The sequence below is a fragment of the Ictidomys tridecemlineatus genome, chromosome 5, assembly GCF_052094955.1.
Source record: "Ictidomys tridecemlineatus isolate mIctTri1 chromosome 5, mIctTri1.hap1, whole genome shotgun sequence".
NCBI classification, from domain to species: domain Eukaryota; kingdom Metazoa; phylum Chordata; class Mammalia; order Rodentia; family Sciuridae; genus Ictidomys; species Ictidomys tridecemlineatus.
Window position 1 is genome coordinate 3,365,271 of NC_135481.1, and position 12,083 is coordinate 3,377,353.

The 12,083-nt window shown below is 41.9% G+C and overlaps 1 protein-coding gene across 3 annotated transcripts in view; it reads right to left on the reverse strand.

The window, feature by feature from the left end:
• The window catches only part of Gabrb3 (gamma-aminobutyric acid type A receptor subunit beta3), a 396,285-nt gene that overhangs the window by 59,621 nt on the left and 324,581 nt on the right, over positions 1–12,083 (reverse strand). For all 3 annotated transcript variants that reach the window (XM_021728975.3, XM_005316894.4, XM_005316896.4), the window contains one exon: positions 5,159–5,379. In XM_021728975.3, the coding sequence (XP_021584650.3) occupies positions 5,159–5,379 (221 nt within the window). The remainder of the gene's footprint in view (positions 1–5,158; positions 5,380–12,083) is intronic.

Sequence of the window (12,083 nt, forward strand, 5' to 3'; positions counted from 1 at the left end):
TGAAGAGCTCATTAGAGAAGGGCTGTCTTTATGAGAGTGAGATCTCAACTATACGATTACATTATAATGATGTCAAACATGAATTTCTAGTGAGAGTATTCTACATCTAGCCAAGAGCATGTACAAAGGCACTGAGACAGGGACATTCTTGATGTTTCTGAAGAGTGGGAAGAAAGTTCACATCGTGGAAGTATGATGAGGGAGAATCATTTTAACAAGGGAAGAGCTAGAATCAGGAGTCTTGAGTAGGGAGAGGATGCCAAGAAAGGAAACTGACTGTTGAACTGGTCAGAGACTCATTCTCCAATTTTGACAGGAGGTAAAGAGTGAGAAATAAGCCTAGGAGATGGCCTTTTTGTAAGGGGAAGGTGAAGAAATCACTGTATTTTCAATTAAAGTATGAGGTAACATCATCAAATGAGAGTAAAGGAGGAAGTGTGAAGAGAAAATGCAAAATCCTTATAAAGAAGGAAAGAAGGAACATGCTGGGTTTGGGGTTAGAAATGTACAAATCTGAATTTAAAGTGAGAAAAGGAATCTTCTCCAGTCCTGAGAGATGAAGAAAAGGGATAGATTATTTACATTCACCTACATAATCATAAATCCCAATCCAAGTGTCAGAATCCTAACACTAATATATTGCTTGTTTGCTGGTGGGAATATAAATTGACATAGTCCCTTCTGGAAAGAAATTAATCAATATGTTACTTAGTTACATAAAAGTAATTGTGAGATGGTGACAAAATGGGTATTTAGGAGTTAGGTACATCTGCACTCAGTCATGTGTGCCCAAATGTCCCCTGAGCTTGCATCCTTTTTGCCACAAAAAAATGTAGTTGAGCAGAACGACTGTATAAAATACAGTTTTGGAATAAGATGCTACCTAAGCCCATTAGACGACTTAATTTGAATCTTTTGAAGTAAGTTCTAGTTTCAATTTAATGTTGCATCCAGCATTTTAAGTTTAGGAATGGCAACTTTAACATTTTTAAGCAATTTTTAACATCAAGCAGGAAAATTACAATATATTTTTCCATCAGATTTTGCAATAAACTTTTCAGGCAAAATAAGAATTACTTTGTTTTGATAAAGATCACTTAACTTAAGGCTCCCAGGTGTTTTGGGAGCAAATCAAATTATATTTGCAACCCTCTTGCCAACCTTTTAGTATCAGAGAAATGAATGCAAACAGATGAAATAAAAAAGACCACATTATAAAACATGCTTAATGGCACAAAGTGAGACATTCAATGACATTGTAGGATGAGGAAATAAAAGAACTGACACCCCTCCTTCTCAAAGAAAGCAGAAAATTTCCATGCAGCAGGAAACAGAGCAGCTATGGTGTAGACAGGGGTAAGGCCCATGAGTCTTAGTCAGCAGAGATCTTCCTGATCCCTTAAAGGGTATTAATGCCCAAGAACCTTCAGAGAAGCTATATTCTGCATTAGGATGGTAATGGGCTCTATGCAGACCATCCTCTGGCCTCCCATGGTGAGCTGGGCCTTTGCCAGAGGTTTGGTTCATTATCATGATCAGCTAAGTTCAAGTGGTAAGCATAAGCTAGTATGGGCCAAAGTTTCAAGTTGAAAGGGCTAGAAGACTCAGGAAAAAAAATGGTTCATGATTTACAATAACCTTTTATCTCAATGAGCACAATCACTCTCAAACATCTGCGTGAGCAGTCTGGGACTACTCTGGAGTCCTCAGAGTTAAGGATCAATAATTCCCCAGAATAACGCCAAGTTGACATATGAACCTACGTCATGGATGGCTCATCCACAGCCAAAGATCTTCATCTGTCCCAGATAAAGCAAAAGCCCTCATTGATCCTGGTACTGCAAAGGCTGGGCATGTATAGGAAGTGGAGACCAAAAGAGCTAAGTGGAGAATGACTTAGCAGTTCACGCTACTGGTGGATAGAGAGGGTGAGGGTCAAGCACAGTATCAGTGGTGAAAAGAATCCAACCTTAAGGTCTCAGAAATTCAGGCAATCCAACTCAAACCCATAGCCAGCCATAAAGCAATCTCTGTTCCAAAGGAGCTTTCTTCCTCAGGAGCATTTTGTAAGGAAGGGAGCAGTAGCAACCCCAGTGTATACAATCCTTCCAGAATGGAGAGTCTAACTTTGGTGTTCTCAACTGTGCCCAATCTCCTCCAGGCTCAGGCCACAGTAGAGATGATCCTGACAGATGGTTTGATCCACATTTTTTTGGCTTTACAATGGTGCAAAAGCTATATGCATTCAGTAGATATCTTACTTCAAATTTTGAATTATGATCCTTTTCCAGGCTAGCAGTATGCATTCTGAGACTGTGGTACTGCTGGGCAGTGACAGTGAGCCATAGCTCCCGGTTAGCCTGTGGGAATCAAGAGGGGAAGCCACTGACACTCTTTACAACAGAACTATGTTGCAAAGCTAGAAAGTTTTGTATGTTAGGTGCATTTGATGCATTTTTACTTATAATATTTTAAATTTATGTAGAGTTTTTTGGAACACAACTGTATTGCCAGTTGAGGAGTGTCTGTACTTTATTTATAATATATTGTTGAGTTACCTACACTGGCCCAGCCTTGGTCTGCCAGGTCACCAACATGATTTAGCAAATACAACAACAAAAAGAGAAGTCAGCTTTTGGGTCAAAGATTGTATAAAGGGTGGCCCATCAACGTAAGCATTCACACCTTATTTTTTTTTTAAATAAAAAACCATGATATGTGTGTGTTGTGTTTGTACAAACAAAAAATTTGTTTTATACATAAATATCAACAAAGTTTATAGAGAATAGCATAGAATGAATGTGTATATATATATTAATTATTAAAAATAATCAGTATTTTAATGATCAGTGTGATTTTTGTCCAAAAATTCAAGTTAATCTCTATAACAATTTAAAAAAATATCAAGGCAGAAATTTCTATATTAGCCAATTTCTAAGAAGTCAGATGACAGTATGAAGCTGAGCACATGAAGAATATGGTGGAGAGTTTCTTTATGACAACTTGTCCAGGTTCACATAAACCTGAAGAATTATTTCAGAAACATAAGGCTCAAAATAAAGATCTAAGGTATATATTGAGAGTACACTTAAATAAAAATAGCTACATATTTAGAGATCCATTTTCTAATGTAAGAGGCTATTTGAGAGGCATAATGGATGTAAACTTGACTAGAATAATTGTTTGTTAGGTCACTGCATAAAGTCTATTGCTAAAAGTTTCCCATAGCTTATTATTCCATTATGATTTAACTTTCTCATATAAACTTACAGGACAAGTGTTAGAGACAAAATTTTTCATCCCTGTTTTGTGGTGTTAAGTCCAACACTTTGAAATGAAATTTGGAAACTTACTACAGCACTTTCATGCATATTATAAAACTTTATTCCAAAAGAGTTCAAGCTCTCTGCTTTTAACAAAGGCATCCTGACATACTCTTCTTCTGGTATGAAAATGAAGAATGCAGAAATAAAAATGGAGCAAACTCAAGTAGCAAGTTTGGCTTAAAAGGTAAAAAATGAAGATTAATTTTTGATATTTGCTTGTTGCTCCCCCCACTACACACATACATGAACACATATACATACACATGCGTACCATTCACACATACCTACTGGTTTGTTCTGCTTAAATCTTTTTTGGGAACTACAGGGAAGGTAAAGGACTCCTTATTTAATGTTCACATGACTTTTGGATAATAGTTTGAACAAAAGATATACTTGTCAGAACCTCCATAATTTTATAACAACATTTCTCATTTTTTTGCGGGAAAATATAAAATGCTGAAGACCTTTCAAAGAAACCTCAGGCTAGACTCTTTATTTGTATGCATGTGGTACTAGGGATTGAACCCAGGGGTGCTCTACCACTAAGCTATATCCTAAGCCCTTTTTATTTTGTATTTTGAGAAGAGGTTTAGCTAAGTTGCTGAGGCTAGCCTTAAACTCACAGGCTCCCTGCCCCGGCCTCCTGAGAAGCTGGAATTACAGGCAGGTGCCACCTCAACCAGCTGTGAATTATTTTTATAAAATAACACCATGGCTTGGTTTACACATGTTTCTTTTTTCTCTTAGAGTTAAAAAGTCTGATTTGGTGGAAACCCCAACTTCCTCCGTAGTAGTATAGTTTTGAGAAAGTCATTTCCTATTCAAGGCAATCTTAAGTAATTCACTTTACTTAGCTTGAGGCACTACAAGTCACAGTGGTGTGAATTTCAATACATATTATTATGATTTCATTTTGAGCTTCTGGAGTCTCATTAGAAAACTCTGGACTCCAATTTATATAGGTGTTTAACTCAGAACTTTGAACCATTACTAGAAGGCCTCAGAGGTACTTTTAGGTGAGGAGATTGAAAAAGAGACATACACATACATTCTATTACTACTACTACTACTACTACTACTACTACTACTACTACTACTACTAATACTACTATTCCTCCTCTAAAACAAAACAAAACAAAACAAAACAAAAATCAGTGCAAAATCAAAGCAAGAGACCAAAGGTTTTTAAGAGCACCATTTAGCAAAGTGATATTCAAAAGAATTAACCCCTAGCAGTAGTGGAACACCCCGGGAAGGTCTCCTGGTTTCCAGAGCAACCAGGGAAGCCCAGGTCTTCCTTTAGGTTCAGGAAAGCAACCTGGCTTCCTGATTTGAGTGATTGCATTCTAAGACCTAGAGAAAGAGATTTCTCATCAGGAAGCCTCTCAGTTAGTAATTCCCATAAATATTCGTGGCACTATCTTGATAAAACTCCGTGGAGAATATACCTTATAATCTTGCAACTGTTCAAATAGCTTCGGAAAAAAACTTTATTAAAATCTCTGGTATGTCAGGGCAATATTAATTACAGGCATTTGTGGCTATGATACAGGAAAACCATCCTAGGGGAATTTGTGCTCTTAGATATGGCAACCCAATTATATACAATCCACTCAAGGAGGCTGCTTTGCAATTGATGTCTATTTATAGTAACAGTAATGCCCCAAATATTGGGGTGATAAGATTTTTTTTCTGCAAAGCTCAAAGTATTTTATGCATGTTTCCTAATTAATATGAGGACACAGCCTCACTTACTATAGTCATCTCAAGTGAGAAATTCAATGCCAATGAACTATGGAACTGTAAAACTGTCCCCGAAAAGGCAGACAGACCTGAGCCCATACAGCACCGTCCCATCCGGGTGAAGGCGGATCATGCGGTTTTTCACTGTCACTCCATGTACAAATGACTTTTTGTCATTTAAGAAATATGTGTCAGGCACCCATAGCTGGTCAGCCACTCGATTATCAAGGGTGAGGTTGAGAGGGATCCCAGAATAGGCGAGCCTTTTATCTCTCCAATATTGTTGAAAATACATGGTCAAGGTATAATCCTGGGGGAAGAAAAAGAAAAGAAAGATTAGTTGCTGCCTGTCCATAGGTGTAATTCCTCCATGATTGGCCACATTGAGGTTGAAATCCAAGCTCTATAATGAATATCCAGGAGGAATAGATATCATTTTAAGGCAGGGTGGGAAGCAATGGTTGTTTCCTTATGAATGCAAATACCTGGTTTAATGGGTACAGTATATGAACAGATGTGTGTCATGCATATAAATGGTCTGTTTTATTTAGTTAGGAAGCAGACTAGACAAATTGCCTTTTAAGAGATAGCCACAAAGAAATAAAGAAAAAAAGAAAAAAAACATAAAATCAGGGTGCTGGCGGGGAATCTGATCATTCCCCTAAGTGCACTATCTTCCACTAGGCAGACAGATGTTTTAACCACCCACAACAGTTGAGCTCTTTCTACAATCTCTCTCTCTATCTCTCTCTCTGTCTCTCTCTCTCTCTTTCTCTCAGCATAGCAGGTGATTCAGTGAGAAGAAAATGGTAAAAGGGCAAATAAGATGTTGTAATTAAGATGTGGGCAATATATATATATATATATATATATATATATATATATATATATATATTCTTTCTTTTATTTTGGCAATCACTATTCAATTCTGGATAATAAAGTCTGAAAATTTGGTTATAGTCACAAGACATTCCAAATTCCACTGTGTAAAGATCCAAGCTGAAAAATCAAAGGCATGCATGTAAATTCTCTAGCCAGAGAAGAAAAAGTTTCCTCTGTTCCAGGCAGGTGGCTTTCTGAATCCACACACTATCAGGTCATGTCTGCAAATACCCTTACTTTATGGATGGTGAGAGGTGGATAAAAAAATCAGTTCAAGAGTTCATCCTGAACATCCTCCCACAGCCCATCCAACACTCTTTACGCTGTCTTACCAGGCAGTTCTGGGTGTGGCTAGTTGAAGAACGCCTATTTATTACTGCTCTCAACAGTGAGTATAGAAGGTTGGAAAATGATAAAGATCAGATGTCAACCTTGTCTTTAGTCAAGCACAGCAAGAGGAAGTAAGATAACTCATACATGCTGAGCAATATGTTTTAAAATGGTAAAGCCCAAAATAATGAGAACAGAGAGAGGCAAGGAAATCCAAATGAGCTGGAGTATTTTTATTGTTGTTGTTGTTTGGTACTAGGGATTGAATTCAGGGGCATTCAACCACTGAGCTACATCCCTAGCCCTATTTTGCATTTTATTTAGAGAAGGGTCTCACTGAGTTTCTTAGTGCAACTCGCCATTGTTGAGGCTGGCTTTGAACTTACTATTCTCCTGTCTCAGACTCCTGAGCTTCTGGGATTACAGACATGTGCCACTGCACTCAGCAACCTGGAGCTTTAAGAGATTTTATCTATGGGGTTGGCAGTATGACCAGTGGTAGAGCACTTGTCTAGCATGTGCAAAGGCTAGGGTTCATTCCTCAGTGCCATTAAAAATAAAGATAAAAAAATAGTAAATGAAGTAAGAGAGGTTTTATTTGCACCTTGAAGGAAAGGTAGCATTTGAGTAGATGACAAGAAAGGGGAAACTTTTTTCCAGGCACTTCATGGGCAGAGTTCTGTGCCTGCCATTACTTGTGTGGATGCTCACCACCTCTCCCACCTCCAATTAAAGTTTTTCACAGAGCAGTTGGCTCTAAACATAGGTCTCACTTAGCTAGATAGTAGGCAGAGGGCATGAAAAAAATGCTTGGGCATCTCACATTTACAGTACTAATGATCTCTGAAGAGTGCTGTTTTGCTGGAATACAGGGTTCATGGAGTGGTGGGCAATGCTGCACTCCAAGTCAGTGATCAGAAAGTGGACTCAAATGCTAGCTTTGCAACCAGTCAAAGCCAATGACAGTTTCTGGGTAGAAAAAATGATCCTCTCCAGTGTATCAATCATGTGTCTTTGTTTACTGTATTCTGATATTTTAATGTCTGGGGCTTGCTGACCCTAGAGGTCCTATCCAGGCCACTATTCACCACCCCACAGGACCAAGGTATACAGACCAAAGTCTGTATGCCCCAGAGACCTGAAATTACCAATCCTGAGCCTGCTTACCCTATCTCCCTTGTTCCTTCCCAGAGAAACCACAATAAAGTCCTTCCCTATAGCTGCCCCTTTCCCTCCGCCTCCTGACCTCCCCCCCCCACCCCGTGTCTGTGTGGCTCCACAGGGTATAGGGTCTCCCCTCCTCTTAGGAACTGGGAGGAACCAGCTATCCTGCCAAGGGCAGCTGATTCCTGATCTGTGGGACTCACCATATCCAAAGGGTAAAACCTATATCCTAAAACACTTAAGCAGGGAAAACAAAATCTGGATGGCAAAGGTACTTTCAATGGGTAAAAGGGAAAGTGGTAAGGAGTCCAGAGTGAAGCACAAAGTGCTTGTTGGTAGGAAAGAGGGGAGAACAGGTGGGAGGAGTGTTCCTAGCTAGCCATGTCCTGCAAGTTCACAGATAAAACGTTCAAGTAGAACATCAGGTAAAGAGTGGAACTCCACAGTGCACAGTCGCATCCAGCCATCACCACTGACTTGCAGAGGGGTGGGCCTTTAACTAAATCATATGAAGTCATGGTGGCATAAAGAAGATGGGAACAAATCAGCAGTGTCAGCTAAAGGATTTCCTGTTTGAATATAACCCTCCAAACTCTTTTCTTATTGGAACAGAAGAGTTTCACTTGCTTCTTTCCTTAATTCCCAGCCCCACCTCCTGGCCCCTGAGTCATGAAGTCTAGCACTCTTGGCAGAGCCCCCTTCAGACAGGCCCTCACATGTCTTTCCATGAGAAAGAGGAATACAACAGTGTGTGCTGGGAGACGGGCTGGGGTTTTATTTTGGATGGTGTCGCTCTCCACACCAGCAGCAGCACCACATCTGGGTCTTCTGCATTTGCTGATATGACTTGGGTGGGTTGTGGGGAAGAGCACAGGGAACAGAGAGAAGAAAAAAAATAGTATTCAAGTCCAAACCTACTGCATCAGCTCTGCCTTGTAAGGTACCAACAATTACATCTATGGTGATGCTCATCAGTAGTAGCCCACTTCTTTCCCCTTCTGACACTGGTAGATAAAAGGCAGGGGATGGTGGAATCGTCCACGCCTTCCCTCATTACTTTGCACAGTTGCCAGGCAGTGAATGGAAGATTTTACTGACAAGAAGCCATGCTGCTGCCTCTTGTGATGTGCATTGATAAGCAAGACAGTTAGGGACCGTTATGGGGGGAAAAGGGCAAACACTTGGCCAAGCCTTAACTCATGACCTTTTACCTATCCGAAGTATGACAGTGTTTTTTCCCTACCCCCTGGCCATGGTCCAAACAATCTGATGGGCCATGGACACGGAGTACATCATAAAAACCAGAAGCCTTTGTTGTAATGTTTCTAAGGATAGACTAGATGAGGGAATGAAAGGTGGGGGACCACCACAAAAGGGAAGGAGGGAGACAAACCCCTGGTCTCTTAACCTCTTACTTGTTAAAAGCCTCACATGTGTCTCTTTCCATATATACCAATGTGCTACTTCAGCAGCTCCAGCAGCCTGACATTATCACAAGGCCAAGATGTTTGTGCCAGGAGGTGGCACTAAGAAGGGAAGTTCCCGGGATAAATTATCCACCCTTTCCTCAAGGCCAGGATGTTGACACAAGATACAAAAACATCTTTTGAGAGGCTGGGGCTATGGCTCAGTGGAGGCAAACCTGCCTGGCATGTGTGAGGCACTGGGTTTGATCCTCAGCACCTCATATAAACAATAATAGGTCTATCAATAACTAAAAAAAATATTAAAAGGAAAACATCTTTTCAAACCATTCCCATGACCAGTGGAAAAAAAATCCCCCAATTATAGATTACCCTGCAATCCCCACACATGAATAAATCTTGGACCCCTCCTTTGTTTGTGGGCCAGTCTGACTTCCCCCTCAATCAGTGCTGTTTCCTTTTCCTCCAGGTGAAGCCCCCCATCCCCCTGGAAGCCTTGTCTGTACTTTGGTGTTCACTCGCCTCAGTTTTGTTTCCTCTCAACACTGGGTCAGAAGTTTGTGTCTCTAGTGTCACATGCACTAAGCTCAGGAGGGATCCACAGATGTGTTCTGCTCCTGTCTAATATTACATTAGGCCTCATACTACTCTCTCTCTCTCTCTCTCTCTCTCTCTCTCTCTCGATGCTGGGGATTGAACCCAGGGCCTTGTGCATGCTAGGCAAGCACTCTACCAACTGAGCTATATCCCCAGCCACCCTACCATCTCATTAAATATAAAGCCTGTATTATTCTTATTACTATTACTAACCCAAATGGATGAGGAAATAAAAAATTAGAGAATTGATTTGTTATTCCTCTGCTTATCCCCCAACCCTTTTAAGTACAAGTAACTGGAGAAAATGAGATTTGAAGTTGGGAAGTTGGATATGCCTCCCTCAAGGGCTAACACCCTAAGGAATGGGGAGAAAAGCAGTCCTGCATAATAAAGTGAAATGAGCTTTGTTTAGTGGGGGTGATGCTTGCAATGGTCTTGGAGTGTGGAGGATCAAGGCACTGAGGTATTCCTCAGGTTAAATGAGAAGCATGGCACCCTCAATGTGTCCTGTCCCCACAAACATCAGCACAGCTGCTGTACACATTTGTCTTTTAGAAGTATACATTTTTTTCCCCAAAGGATGCCGGAAAAGCTGCCAATGTTCACATTTGGAGTGATGTGGCCTGGATCAAAGGAAAGAGCACAGTCACAAGGAGAGGCCATTCCATTCCCAGCAACAGAAGACACCTTGACATGATAAAAGCTCCAGGAATTAAGAAGAATCTTGGCTGTGGAGGATGAAAAGAAGGGCACTGGACTCCTTGCAGAAGACAAGATGAAGATAGAGAATTAAGCTTTTGTTTTTTGACCTAAAAACTCAAGATGGACTCAGGAAATACCTGGGTTTACAGATAGTAAATGGTTAGCAAAGGTGAGGCCATTCAAAGAACAGCCAGGCAAGCCACCCTGGTCAAGCATGAGACAGACCCCTGCTGCCACGGTGCCTGATGATGGCTGAGAAGGTGGTTGGGGAGGTGCCAGGAGACACCAAATGAGACAGTCACCCAATACTGTTCGTTGACTCAGCCCATAACTCTACCAATTTTGCTGGTAAAGCCCTCTCTTTTGCCAGTCCCTCAGGCTGCACGGGATATATCTGTTTATTCAGATATTTATTCAGTCATTTGATAAATATTTGTTGAGTGCCTACCATCTGGGAGGTACAGATGAACTAAATGCAATTTGGGCCCTAAGGAATTAGCCGTCTACCAGAGGAAAAGACTGCAGGTATCAGCGATCTAAAAGCAATCTGGATCCAGTGCGTTACTAAACAGGAGGTGATACAGAAGTCACAAAAAGCAGTTATTTCTGGGTGAGACAACCCAGGCCATTTTCCTGGAAAAAAAGAAGTATACAACCTCAACCTTGAGGAAAAGGTCATGAGTCTGGACTTTTGACAAGGTAGGTCCTGATAGTCACTAACATCACAGCTGTCTTCACAAAGCCAGCTGCTAGAGGACAAGGCATAGAAAGAGGTGGCTCCGCAGGTTGGTCTGAGACCCTCCCCTTCTCCCTAGGATGATCACCCTCCAAAACAAGGCAGCCAGATGGAAGGAACCCCTAGAGAGAAAGAAGGGAGCACAGCAGAGATCCTGAAATGACAGTCCTCCAAGGCAGAGCTTTCGGAGGCTCTCAGGGTTCTGGAAATCAGAACCAGTTGTACTGGTGAGGGCTCTGGTGGTGATGCCACAGTGGCGGCTCCACTCCCTTCCATTGGGTGATTCCCATGGGGACAAGGTGGGGTCTTCAGGTACCTGGGGGCATTGAACTCCCTGAGACACCAAGAGCCTCTCCCAAGGTAGCAGAAGTCCTAAATGTAGCTTCCTTTCCCACTTCTGTCCTTCATAAGGGAGGCCTAAGCACCCAGGGCCCTACATCACAGAGGAACAGAGTAGAGAGCAGTGGGGTTCAGGGAGGAACTGAGAATGGGCTTTGGCAGGGGCCTTAGGAGGACAGTGTGAGAAAGGATGTGACACTGGGAGTTGGGAGCAGGGAGTGAGTGAGAGCAGGGATGGATGGGGAGTGTGGAGGGGAGGGACACCAAGAGAAGTAGGATCCACCTGGAAGTGGTGGTGGTGGGGGTGTTAGTAGTAAAAGTCAGAGGAGCAGGGCATGGATGCTTAGGGAAGAGGCAGCCCAGGGGAGGAGTGGCCTCTGTAGGGGAGAGGGCCTGAGCATCAAGCCCCTCCCTGTGTGGTGGGCACAGACTCCTGGAACCTTGCACTGGGAGGGCAGGCCTAATTAGATTAACCGGCACTAGCATGAGACAGGCTGTCTCCTGGCACCAACTCCTGGCTGTGGCACAACCAGCTATATCAGCACATTTAAACAATGTGTTGGCAGACGGAGGGGGGTATTGGCCGAAAAGGTCAGAGCTTACAGAAATAGCAGCTGTCGATGGGACTGTGGAGAACAGGACCTGTGTGCAGAAGATGCAGAGTTCTCCTCCACTGTGGGGGAACCCCTACAGATTGAAGAGGACTAATGCTCCACTCCTTACAACACCCCAAATTTTTCAGCTTTAGTTCGACTTCTAGCCTTACCAAACTTATTTTGGTTATAACTTGATGTAACTTGATTATGGAAGGCTACTGTTTGAGGGAGGGTTGAGATTTAT